The following is an 11311-nucleotide window of genomic DNA, read 5'->3' as shown; positions in this document are numbered from 1 at the left end:
AGCTTACAACTGTCGTAATTTTAATGCAGCAGATGAAAGATCATGAAAACAACAAATGAATTAGATTATATTAATACTGTACTAATATCCAAACAGGTAGACTCTTTAATAAATGACAGACCTGGTCTGTGCTGTTACATCATGTGCTGATGGCTATACATTAAAATGATGAAAATGTTTTTTCAGTGAGCAGGAATCTAACTTTCTTTTGTGAACTTAACTGAACACTACATGACATTTTTGAAAAAATATGAAAAATGTCAATGTGTGACTGGGATGGACATAATGGCGTGATCTGGACTACAATGGAAGATGAGGGAGTGTTTGAAAACTTTTTTTTTTTTCCTCAGTTTGGTTGGGAAAAACTTTTGCTGCTGGTGGAGCAAAAAATGACACACATTTTAAGGATATTAGAGAGAACAATTTGCAGATGTAAGAGGTTCTTGTGATTATATCTGCTTTGGCTCAACAAAAATACAGAGCAGTCTATGAAACTAAATATTGAGAAGCCAATATTATTAGATATTTAAACCAAAGTAACTTCAAAGATTCTACAAATATATATATATATATATATATATATATATATATAGAGTGCAGGATGAGTCTCACACACAGAGCAGTTTTGCAGCACAAAGATGTTCCAGATGAGTTTTCCCTTTTTCTCAGGTTTTGCTGTGTTGTTCTGTAACCTCAGGCAGGAAGTTTTAGAGTGATATTTAGAGAACTTTTCCTCATGTGCCATCATCAGTATTTGAAAAATTGGTAACACTTTACAATAAGGTTCATTAGTTAACATTAGTAAACTACATTAGTTAACATGTACAATATGTGAACAATACTTCTTCAGCATTTATTAATCTTAGTTAATATTAATTCCAACATTTACTAATACGTTATTAAAATCAAAGGTTGTATTAGTTAACATTAGTTAATGGACTGTGAACTAACATGAACACACAATAAACAGCTGTATTTGTATTAACTAACATGAACAAAGATTAATAAACACTGTAACTAATGCATTGCTCATCGTTAGTTCATGTTAGTTAATGCATTTACTAATGTTAACTAATGAACCTTATTGTAAAGTGTTACAGAAAATTTTTTGGGAGGATTATCTACTCCAACAGAGCTTCCTTTAAACCATAATGATACTACAATATTTCAATATTTCACTACCTTTGGCCAGGACAGTGCAGCTAGTTAAGAATAAATTTGACGGCTAAAAATCATAAAGCGTGAGTGCTGCTTGCCCACCATGCCAAAATATTTTAATTAATTATATGTCTGATAACTTGAAGATGTAAATAGCACCAACCAGCTGCCTCAGAGTAATCAATAAAAAAAAAATCAATAAAAATACAAATGTAACTGCAACTTTATATTCCACAGTGACTTTATATCTCATAGTTGGACAGTTGGACTATTTATTTATTTTTCTAAACAGCACTGTAATTGAGGTATTGATCATGTGCACAGCTCAAACCGTGCAGTATGAGTTATGTGCCGAAATGTAATTTATGTTTAAGGGCCATTCACACAGAATGAAGAGGAATGAAACATTTAAAAGTTGAACTTTTTTTTAACTTGAATGCTGTGTCATGCAAACAAAAGAACGTAAAACGTGAGGGCAGTGGTCAAACATGTCCGTCTAGTGTGTTTACATTAAAAAAAAACCATGGAAAAGTAGTGCAGTGGACTGGAAATCGTGCTCTGTGTGATTGGCCCTTAAACCCCTTACCTTTCAGTATGAGTTAAAGTAATAGTAACACTGCCTTGGCAAACACTGAATGTTAATCAGCAGCTGTCACCTCTCATTATTAGTGCAGAGAGTACATTACGACAGTCCTCTGAAAGTTTGAATGAGAGGGAGCATGTCTCTCTAAACCCGCGAGTGCCGTAACACTCCCCAAAAAGCACTAAAGCTTGTTTCGTGAGTCTTCAATGACGTGACGTCAAAGAAAGAACGGCTCACTATTCCCATGAAACTAGAGAAGTTTTCCATGTCTCTTCTCTTGCACAGTCTATTCATTTCTTTTCTGCTGCACAGTTATGCTCAAACATTGTTCTGATAAGAGTGAAAGTCCCTGTACTGATAACAGATGTTTAATGGTCTAGCACGGTTTTATAATATATAGTGACACTGGGGCGGCAGTGGCTCAGTGGTTCATGTAGGTTGTCTATTTACCGATTGGTTTTTCAATCCCCGGTTCCACGAGGTGTCCATGAGCAAGACACCTTGTATGAATGGGACAATGTGAGGCAAAAATGTAAAGGGCTTTGGTGGCCATTGGGTCTGTGAAAGCACTATATAAATGCAGTCCTTTTGCCATTTACTAATAGAGAATTACGAGGCGGCCGACTCTCGACAAAACTTGGACATGCTCAGATGCACTTTTTCCACCGTGACGGTTCTGTTAGTCGAATTCGGCACAACACCGGCCTGTGTCCATTCTCAAAACCGATAGTTTGCCGATAGTGCTGCGCGGATCATAATCCGCGGGTCGGGCAGGCCAAGTAATAAAAACATAACATTCCTATTAATCGAGGGAGGATGGCATTATAATGTGTTGAGTTAAATAAAGACATTAAACAGACATTAATTATTAAAAAAACCTGATCAGGCCCCGTTTCGAGCCAGAAAAAACACTGATATCAGAATTGAGTAATACTAAGGGGTTGGTGCTGAAAACCCAGTAGTCCGTGAACAAAAGAGTAGTAATGCTAGCTAGACAAAAAGGAGACCTTTCTGTGTGCAAAGAGTGCAGTTTGCTGCAAGTGCAATATGTGTCATTTCATCAGCTCGGCGCGTGTTGTGACATGAATGAGATTAAACTCATAAAACTGGATGACTCAGATTTGCACTTGTGCCCTGTCTTATTACCTCTGTTTCTGAAGGATTTGCTTTGCTTTTTGTCCTATTCTGAAGATGAAAAGATTTAGATACAAAGCGAAAGGAGACAGGAACGTTTATGCAGACTAAGACTGGACAGAGGAGAGAGAATGGACACTTGGCAGTGAGAGGAAATCTGAGAGCTCATCAATCACTCTGTAACGTTATGTAATCGAGCTCTGCTGGAGAGGGTGGAGACCCACACGAACAGCTGCGGCCGATCTGAGCACGCAAAGAAAGAAGTAAGCGCGCAGTGGGCAAGCAAAGAAATGTGGGAGTGGGGTGGAAACCAGTTCCACCGCATTTATCCTGCAGCTAACATCACGATCAGCATAGTCGGGATGATTATTTTATTGTAATGAACTCTGTACACTGTCTGCAAAGATCTGGAGTGCTCAATGTCGAAAATTGCTCCCCATGGACTTCTATCTTGGTGGTGGTGTAAAAACGGTGAACCCATGCATAATGCATGAACTATATACACATTTAGTTTTAAAAGATAGCCAGTAATGGGGTGGGGTTTTGTTGAAGTGGACAATGCAGGGTTTGTAACTGGAACAATCTATGGTTGGGTTCTTGGAAATAAAAATCGCATTCTTTTTTTCATAGAGAAATACATTTTAACGATTATATGCAAACCTTTTGAGATGACGTATCATAAGATTGGAGGTTATTAATCAATATGTAACGTAATAAAAAATAAAAACAAATCATATTTAATATAGAATTTTTAGGTGAAGAACTAAACTACATTACCCATGAATCCTAAAGAGAAAGCAATCTCAAACTCCAATGACAAGCCAGTATTCCTACATTCTTTCTTATTTGTATATACACACACACATTCCCATTCAATTTTTGGGGATTCATAAGATTTTTTTCATGTGTTCGAAAGAAGTCTCACCTAAGCTGCATTTATTTGTTTATAATTCAAGTACGTAATTTGCAGTGCTTCATTTGATTGTTGTTCATTGCCTCATAGAAGACATTCGTTTTGAACACTTGTCTTTGTCTGTTTTCATACATTGTATTTGTACGTATATGTTGATTTTTTGGCTTCAAAACAGTTAATGTTGTGAGTATTCTCAGAGGAGATTGCTTTGGTTTTTACATCCTTACGGAGACAATGAATGGGGAAAATAGGAACCAATGCCACTGGAAAAAAAGATAGTTTGTGTTGTATTGACTAGCTAGCGTCAATAAGCTAGTAGTAACTGCTTTTGTTCAAGTCAGACATACTTCATTATATTAGATGCTTTATTTGGAGGGCTCTTAAAAGCATCAAAATGACATGCATTTTTTGACAAGTGATCAGTCACATGTTTCTGGAAGCGAGTACCCATGAAACCCTCTAGGCTGCGTACTTTAAGGGGGCCATCTGATGCCTGCAGCTGAGATGAATGGAAACTGTATCAGATAACTTTGTGTATTACAGACCTCCTTGGTTTATTCCCCATAATGAGCAAGCCAAGAGCCATCACCACTGTGCCCTTGAGCAAGGCTCTTCACCTCAGGTTTCTCCAAGGGAATTGTCCCAATAATAAAATCATGCCATCATTCTAATGCAACATCTCACAGGCTTGTTCACTTGGTAATAAATATCGATTACATTCTATTTTAAGACAAAATCTGCTCATCACAAATGCACTTATTATCTTTGGCAGTCTGTTTGACAGCTATTACAGTGATGAGCCAAACTTATCCTTCATTCAGCATGTGCCATGGCAGGGATTCTTCTCTCTTGGATCAAGCCACGTTTTCATGAACGTTATAGGGCTCAGAAACATGAGATATCCTTATTTGATATATTGAAAGATGAGATCTCAATGAATAATGTTATGAGCAATTGTGAGCTCTAGGTAGAAAACTGTCGGTCACACTCCCGACCTTGACATCCATAAGATGACCTAAGAGGCCTGGAATCAGAGCCATAATGATCACCATGTTCTGAGGTCATTTGAGAACCTGTTATAAGCTCTGAGCTGGAAAGGGTGAAGGAAAACATGTATTCGCAGTCACGCTGAGACTGAAGTCAATGATCAAATTTGCTTTCGATATTTCTTACAATATTATATATGCACTGGGGCTGTTTCTCTGCAAGTAAAGTTTCAAGGACTTTACACGATCCCGACGCAGGTGCTGATAAGCTCTTTGGAATGTGTTGACACTAATCCCATTTCAGTTTAAGGTATTAAACCATCTTATAAGTTTTGATTTATCTGTTCCCCGCTAAGACCTTGTTAACATGTGCGAAGCTACTGCATTTCAGGAAAGGTTAGGGGTTATGCGTTTCTTGGAACTCTAGTCGATTCCCGCTGTTGGAGTCTCTTCATGTTAGTGAAGTACACAAGAGATTTAACATATGTACTTCTGGGTTCTACGAAAGGCTTCACTGCCTTGTAATTTTGGTGGAAACCAGCCCTGTTTACTTGTTGCTGCGATTTCTTTTGATGTGACAGTTTTATGGGGTATGTTTGAGGTGATTTGCTCGGAGGAAGCAATTAGCCATCTTTTCCTTCTTTAGAAGTGGGAAGATGCCACTTGTCAACATTTGAATTAATAACTTTGATGAGCATTTATGGCTTTTGAAATGCTATAGAATGTACAGTATGTCTGCAATATGTCACCTTTTGAATTGTCGCTGAGCAGAGCGTCAGGTTGTCAAACAAATTGATTGATACAGAATCAGTGCTCTTTTCCAGGCATAACATTCCTTCATTTTTGCTCCTTCTCTTTTGCTTTGAAGTTTGAGATGAAGGGAAGAACAGCTGGGACGTCTGAAGCCAAAGGAAGAGTGTGGGAGGTGGTGTAATGTGAAAGTTAAGTGTTTGTGTGCGTGTGTGTGACAGGTGTCCACTGTGTCTCGCTGGAAAGGGACAGATGCTATATTTAGCACCTCTGACAAGTTTCCACCACTCCTGTCAGGCAACAGCATACCCATAATTACAGCGTAGTGTATATGTGTGTGTGTTTGTTTCTGTTTTACTGTGTTTTATTCCGGTATTTAATGTCAGAGGTCCATAAGAGGCATTGTGGGAGTTTTTGTTATGTGTGTAATTCATCCACCGACACATTATTTTGCTCTATTTTTGATCAACATGCAAACCCTGCAATCCAACTGTTCTTTTAATTACTAAAACACAGTTTCTCCTCAATAACCTTTATGTGGCTTATTTCTATTTAGCCACAGAGGCACATGTTCTACTGTGTTTTACTTCCACCTAGTGGACCACTGTAACATCACACAGGAAGCGGAAAAATATTTAGGTCATTCTCAGATATTTAGAAACTACAAAAAGACTTCAATAAATAAAGCTAAAAAAATATTTATATTAATATTTAAACATACTAAAATAACACTGTCTCTATACTGTAGTCTTTACTGTATTGTAGTTTGTAGTCATTCCATTTCCAATTAGATGAAAGAACCTAAAGTTATTTTTTTAAAATGTGCCACTCATTATTTGATGTGACTGCCAAAAATAAAGATATTTTTTTTATAAATATGAACTGGCAAAATACCTATTTCATTTCCGAGAAGTTAATGTCACACGCATGTAATGTGATTAAGTCATGTGACATAATTTAACTATACTGTACTTACTGTTTTTGAAGTGTATACTGAGCAATATTCAGTGAGCTTAATCAATGTCATATTTGATTCTGGAACCATCTGGCTTCTTCATCTTGTTCCTGTAACAACAAATAACAAAATTTTCTGACAACAATAGAAGAATGTCATTGCATAATACTGTTATGAAATATATATAAACAAATACTGAAAATATGCTTATGTAACAGCCCTTTGAGATGATGTGAAACCAACAGAATTAGTGCAGGGTAAATTCATTGTAAAGTGACCCAGTCAGTCAACATCATATGCTGTGCTCAAACACTATTTGCATAATTATAGCACCAAATTAGGTCTAAAAGCCTTTTTCAAAACCTGTGCCTGCAAACACTGTCATTTCAAATTTGTTGTCAGTGAAGTGACAGTGATATGTGTATGGAAACCGTTTAACTGGATGTTCTTTGAAGGGAGAGGAGCATGGGTTTCCCTGTCAACACCATCTTCTCAGTGGCAGATGAGGTCAGACAGGAGGGGGGTGTTCTAAACTGCCAGCAGGATGAAATTTAAGACAAGCTCCGAGCCACCCCCCATCTGTGACTCCTCCAATCCGACTCCACGTTGTTATTCTCCGTGCCCTTTAAGATTAATGCTGGTCACTTACGTCTTTCCTTCGCTTTGCGACATTGTGATAGGTAAGATGTATATATGTTAGATTTGCATGGACAAATCTGTGCTGTACTTACACCGTAGCAGAATTTGGGATTGGTTTGTGTTATCAGCTTCCCATATCATTGTGGACCATTCATACTTCCAATTATAAGTTGTTTGCCTGGTGTGCAACTTTTCATGAACTTTGGAAGTTATATGCATGCGTGGACACCTGCAATGTGGACAAATGCAAGGTAGAGAAGTCAAATTATTACATACTCAACTTTAGAAGTAGACAGGACTTTTAATCTCTCATCCCCTAAAATGAAGTTGTAGTTATCGATCAAAGTTTATGCACTAAAATAATTCTATACATAAACATGTGTTACATACGAAATAACTAACAACATCACCTAGTTTCATTCGATTTGGGTTTGACTAATGTGCTGACAACTAGTGTTGTTTCGTTTTTGAATGAATCATTTAAGTGAACAAAACATTCCGGTTCGAACGAATCATTCATGTTTTCCGTTCACTGAAGCAGTTGACCGATTTCCTCCATGTGAAAACGAAGCTCGTTCGTGGATAACTAATCTATATAAACGTCATTTATATAGATCAGTGTTTATATAGGCCTGAAGTATCTGTAGCCTGTTAAATATTCTATTCAAGTCTGCGAGTCAGCATCGTTCAAAACAGGGAGAGAAATAAGATTGCTGAAGAATTATCAATGTAAACATAGGTATATTGAAACAACATTAAACTACTAAATTTACTATTTATGTTGTATATAAATTTGGGGGGAAAGCTTTAAGCGTCGTTATGGATTTGAACGACACAGTGTTTGTGAATGAATCGATTCACTCACCAAAGTTTACTTTCGCTTGTTGTCACCACCTACTGGCATACATTAGCTATGTATAATCTACAGAAATTATCACTGAACGAATTGATGAATAATACGAATAAACATTTTAGAGAATCAATGGGGTTAGAAGATTCGAGTCACTAAACGAAAGAAATCCACATCACTAAGTTCGATACTGACGACAGAAACACACATGCATAGAAAAAACACTTTAAAATAGTGAAGTAACGTTAACGTTAGAAGTTTCACCGACTTGAATGAAAGCACCTCAGGCTTAAACAAATTTCTAAACATATTAAAACAATAACATTCGTCGTTACCTGCCAGTGCCATGGATTGAATAATACAGATTTTTTTTCTCTGTCGAATCGCCAAATACTCCACGACATAATGAATTAATATTAATTTCATCATGCGCACGTTGCTTTGAATTCTTCCAGGCGCGTCCCCGCACGTGACTAATAAATATTCATGAGCAAAGCTTTCTCTGTAGTACTATTGGTGAATTCGTTTCCTATCGAGGAAGTTATCTTTTCGAGTAGTAATTCAACGCGCTTAAGCATTTACAGTGAATAATACCAATATCGACAGCGAAGCTTCATATAATGTGATGAACATAAACACAAAAGAAGGGCTCATTTGAGACGGTAGGCTGTTCTTTACGTGGCTTTCTATTGCTGATGATGTGGAGCACAACCTATCGACCGTGTGTAACATATCATTGTTTTCATCTGTCATTTTCAATTTAATGAGTCGATAGCGTTTAGCTTCGATTCATAAACGTATGAGATACATGTATTTGTTCGAGGAACGGTTGTTGTGAGATCTGAGGCAAGCTTCAGTGATATATCTGTGGTAATGTGACTTGATATTGCTATGGCAACGTGTCATCAGTGCTTATGGACCAAAACATGAGCATCATCATCATCATCGGTGTGATTAAAGATCGAAGTGATACAAACCTTTCAGATCAGACTGTTGATACATCGTGGATCATTATAGTGGTAACACGTTCTGTTTAAAAGTATTTCGAAAAAGCTAACTTCTTAAACACTGATTAACATGAATAATACATTAGCTTTACCGTTTATAAAGGACTTGTATTCAAAATTCCTTACAGATAAATTACTGAAATAAACGTTGGGCTACTCAGATTGTACAGTCAGTGGGATTCAAGAGTATGCAGACACATTCAAAATCTGGGATGAGCAATGCAATGTAAATGAAATATGTAATTAAATAGAACATTTTTAACACACGAATAAAATAACACAAATCAAACCTGGTTGGGCAAGTTCTGTTTTTTTACTAAGAACATATATTTATTATTAGTACATATTTATACAATTATATAATTTTAGCAACATATTTCATGTCACTAAATTCTTTTCTTTACATAAATAATGCTACAAATATATTATTAGAATGACACTAAAATTACAATTAACAACAACAATGTTCATCACTATGTTATCATTTAGCCCATACCCTCCAGTTGTTCCAAACCTGTAAGAGTTTCTATGTTCTGCTGAACACAAAGGAAGATATTTTAAAGAATGTTGGTAACTTGACAAATTACGTTAGCCATTGACTTGTTGAAAAAAAAAAAATACAATGGAAGACGTCAATGGGGTCTGGTTACCGACATTCTTTAAAATATCTTCCTGTGTGTTCAATAGAACAAAGAAAATTCAGCTTTTCACTTAAAATTATTTTTCTGATATTATCATGTAATGAATAAAACATTTGTGTTGAATTAGAAAAAAAAAAAGTATGACTTATGAATCTCAGCTGTATGTTTTGGCCTAAATGAAATGTTTTATTGATGGACTTCCTGTTTCTCAGAGGGAGACTCCACCATGGCAGGAGACGAAGTTCGACAGAGGAAAGGAGGTGGCCGCAAGAAGTCCAAAAAGGGGAAAGGGAAGGGCCAGGGTGCTTTGGATCGGGCTGCCAGTCTAGATGAGCAAAATGACCTGCTGTTGCCGCCTCCCATCATACCACCTAAAAAGCCTGTGGAGGAGAGGATCAAAACAGCCCAGGCTAAGATAGAGGATGAGTCGGCCATTTCTATCTGCCTGCAGGTGCTGATCCCATACCTGCTGGCTGGGATGGGGATGGTGATGGCAGGTATGGTGCTGGACAGTGTGCAGGTAAGAGACTTTTGAAGAACTTTCTGCAAATTTACACACCGTTTTATCGCCTGACATGTCTTTGCAACAGTTTAAGGTTGAGACTAGCAACTAATGTGCCCACTTTAATTATCCAGCATGTCAAGTGCTGGTATTTATGGTCCTCACTTACAGGAAGCAGAGTGTGAGGCAAATTAATGTGGTCATTAAAATTCATTCGGAAGGAGAGAGACCGGGTGAAAAACTCCTATCATGAAGCATTAAAGCAATAGTTCACCCACAAATGTTGTCAATTTGAAGTCCTACAAATCTGTTTGTTTTGTGGAACACAAATTGAAAATATTAGTGCAACTTTTCTTTCCATACATCAAAAGTGAATGGGAAAAGTGTCAAGCTCTAAAAAGAACAAAAATACATAATAAAAATGGCATGTACAAAAACATTTTTTGAACGAAATGTTCATTTCATGATACAGGTGGATCCTTTCATCCATGAAATTTGGTGTCCCTCAAAAGAGAAATAAACTCAGAGGAAATCTCAGAGGAAAAAAGTCCAAACTGTGAGATGTGAACTCAAACTTCCAAGAAAAAAAAAAGACAGAATTTCAAGATGTTACCCCAGAATTCCGAGACAAAATGAAAATTATTGCAAGAATTCAGAGAAAAAATTGCAATATAAACTCGCAATTCTGAAAACGATAGTCTGAATTGAATATGCTAACTCGAGAGTTCTAAGAAAAAAGTCAGAATTGTGAGATATAAATTCAGAATTCAGAAACAATCAGAATTTGCTAATCTTGATTTTTCACAACTTGCACTTCATGTAGCTTTGCACTGAAGACCAACAGCTAAGATCAGGAATTTCCTTAAATAAAACACAACATTTTTATATTGTATACTCCCAGAACACTTGGAATATATGAAACATGTCACATGGTTTCATTGATTCAGTGATATTTTTTGTCTCTTTTTAAAAGCTTGATGCTGGTCGCAATTCACTGCTATTATATGGATGAGACACAAGTCAAAATGACCTGAAAATGACCAAATGAAGGCCATATGGCATTAGAACAACAACAGGGTGAGTCATTTGTGACTTAATTTGAATTTTAGGGTGAACGATCCCTTTCACTCAAAATTGAGATAAACTCAGATTTGCGAGAAATAAAGTCAGAATGGTTAGATAAAAAGTCCTAA

General features: G+C 36.7%; 1 protein-coding gene and 1 long non-coding RNA gene across 3 annotated transcripts in view; one reads left to right on the top strand and one right to left on the bottom strand.

Annotated features, from left to right (window-relative positions):
- LOC120463289 (uncharacterized) overlaps window positions 1–8432 on the bottom strand; it is a 36129-nt gene extending 27697 nt beyond the window's left edge. The window contains exons 1-3 of the long non-coding RNA XR_016148039.1: window positions 8304–8432; window positions 7211–7347; window positions 6501–6589 (exon numbers count right to left, since the gene is read on the bottom strand). This is a non-coding gene — a long non-coding RNA (uncharacterized LOC120463289). The remainder of the gene's footprint in view (window positions 1–6500; window positions 6590–7210; window positions 7348–8303) is intronic.
- Window positions 8433–8454: 22 nt separating this feature from the next.
- The window catches only part of slc41a3 (solute carrier family 41 member 3), a 118132-nt gene continuing 115275 nt past the window's right edge, over window positions 8455–11311 (top strand). Inside the window, exons 1-2 of one of the 2 annotated variants that reach the window (XM_039652240.2) lie at window positions 8455–8630; window positions 9829–10136. In XM_039652240.2, the coding sequence (XP_039508174.2) occupies window positions 9843–10136 (294 nt within the window). In that variant the 5' untranslated portion in view covers window positions 8455–8630; window positions 9829–9842. Of the gene's footprint in view, window positions 8631–8758; window positions 9000–9828; window positions 10137–11311 lie in introns of those variants that run through there. The other variant, XM_089124351.1, reaches the window with a different exon arrangement.

The sequence above is a fragment of the Pimephales promelas genome, chromosome 20 (genome assembly GCF_988280905.1).
Source record: "Pimephales promelas chromosome 20, fPimPro1.hap1.1, whole genome shotgun sequence".
Lineage (NCBI taxonomy): Eukaryota > Metazoa > Chordata > Actinopteri > Cypriniformes > Leuciscidae > Pimephales > Pimephales promelas.
The sequence above is the reverse complement of the archived record's forward strand: the minus strand, read 5'-3'. Positions and strand labels throughout refer to the sequence as shown.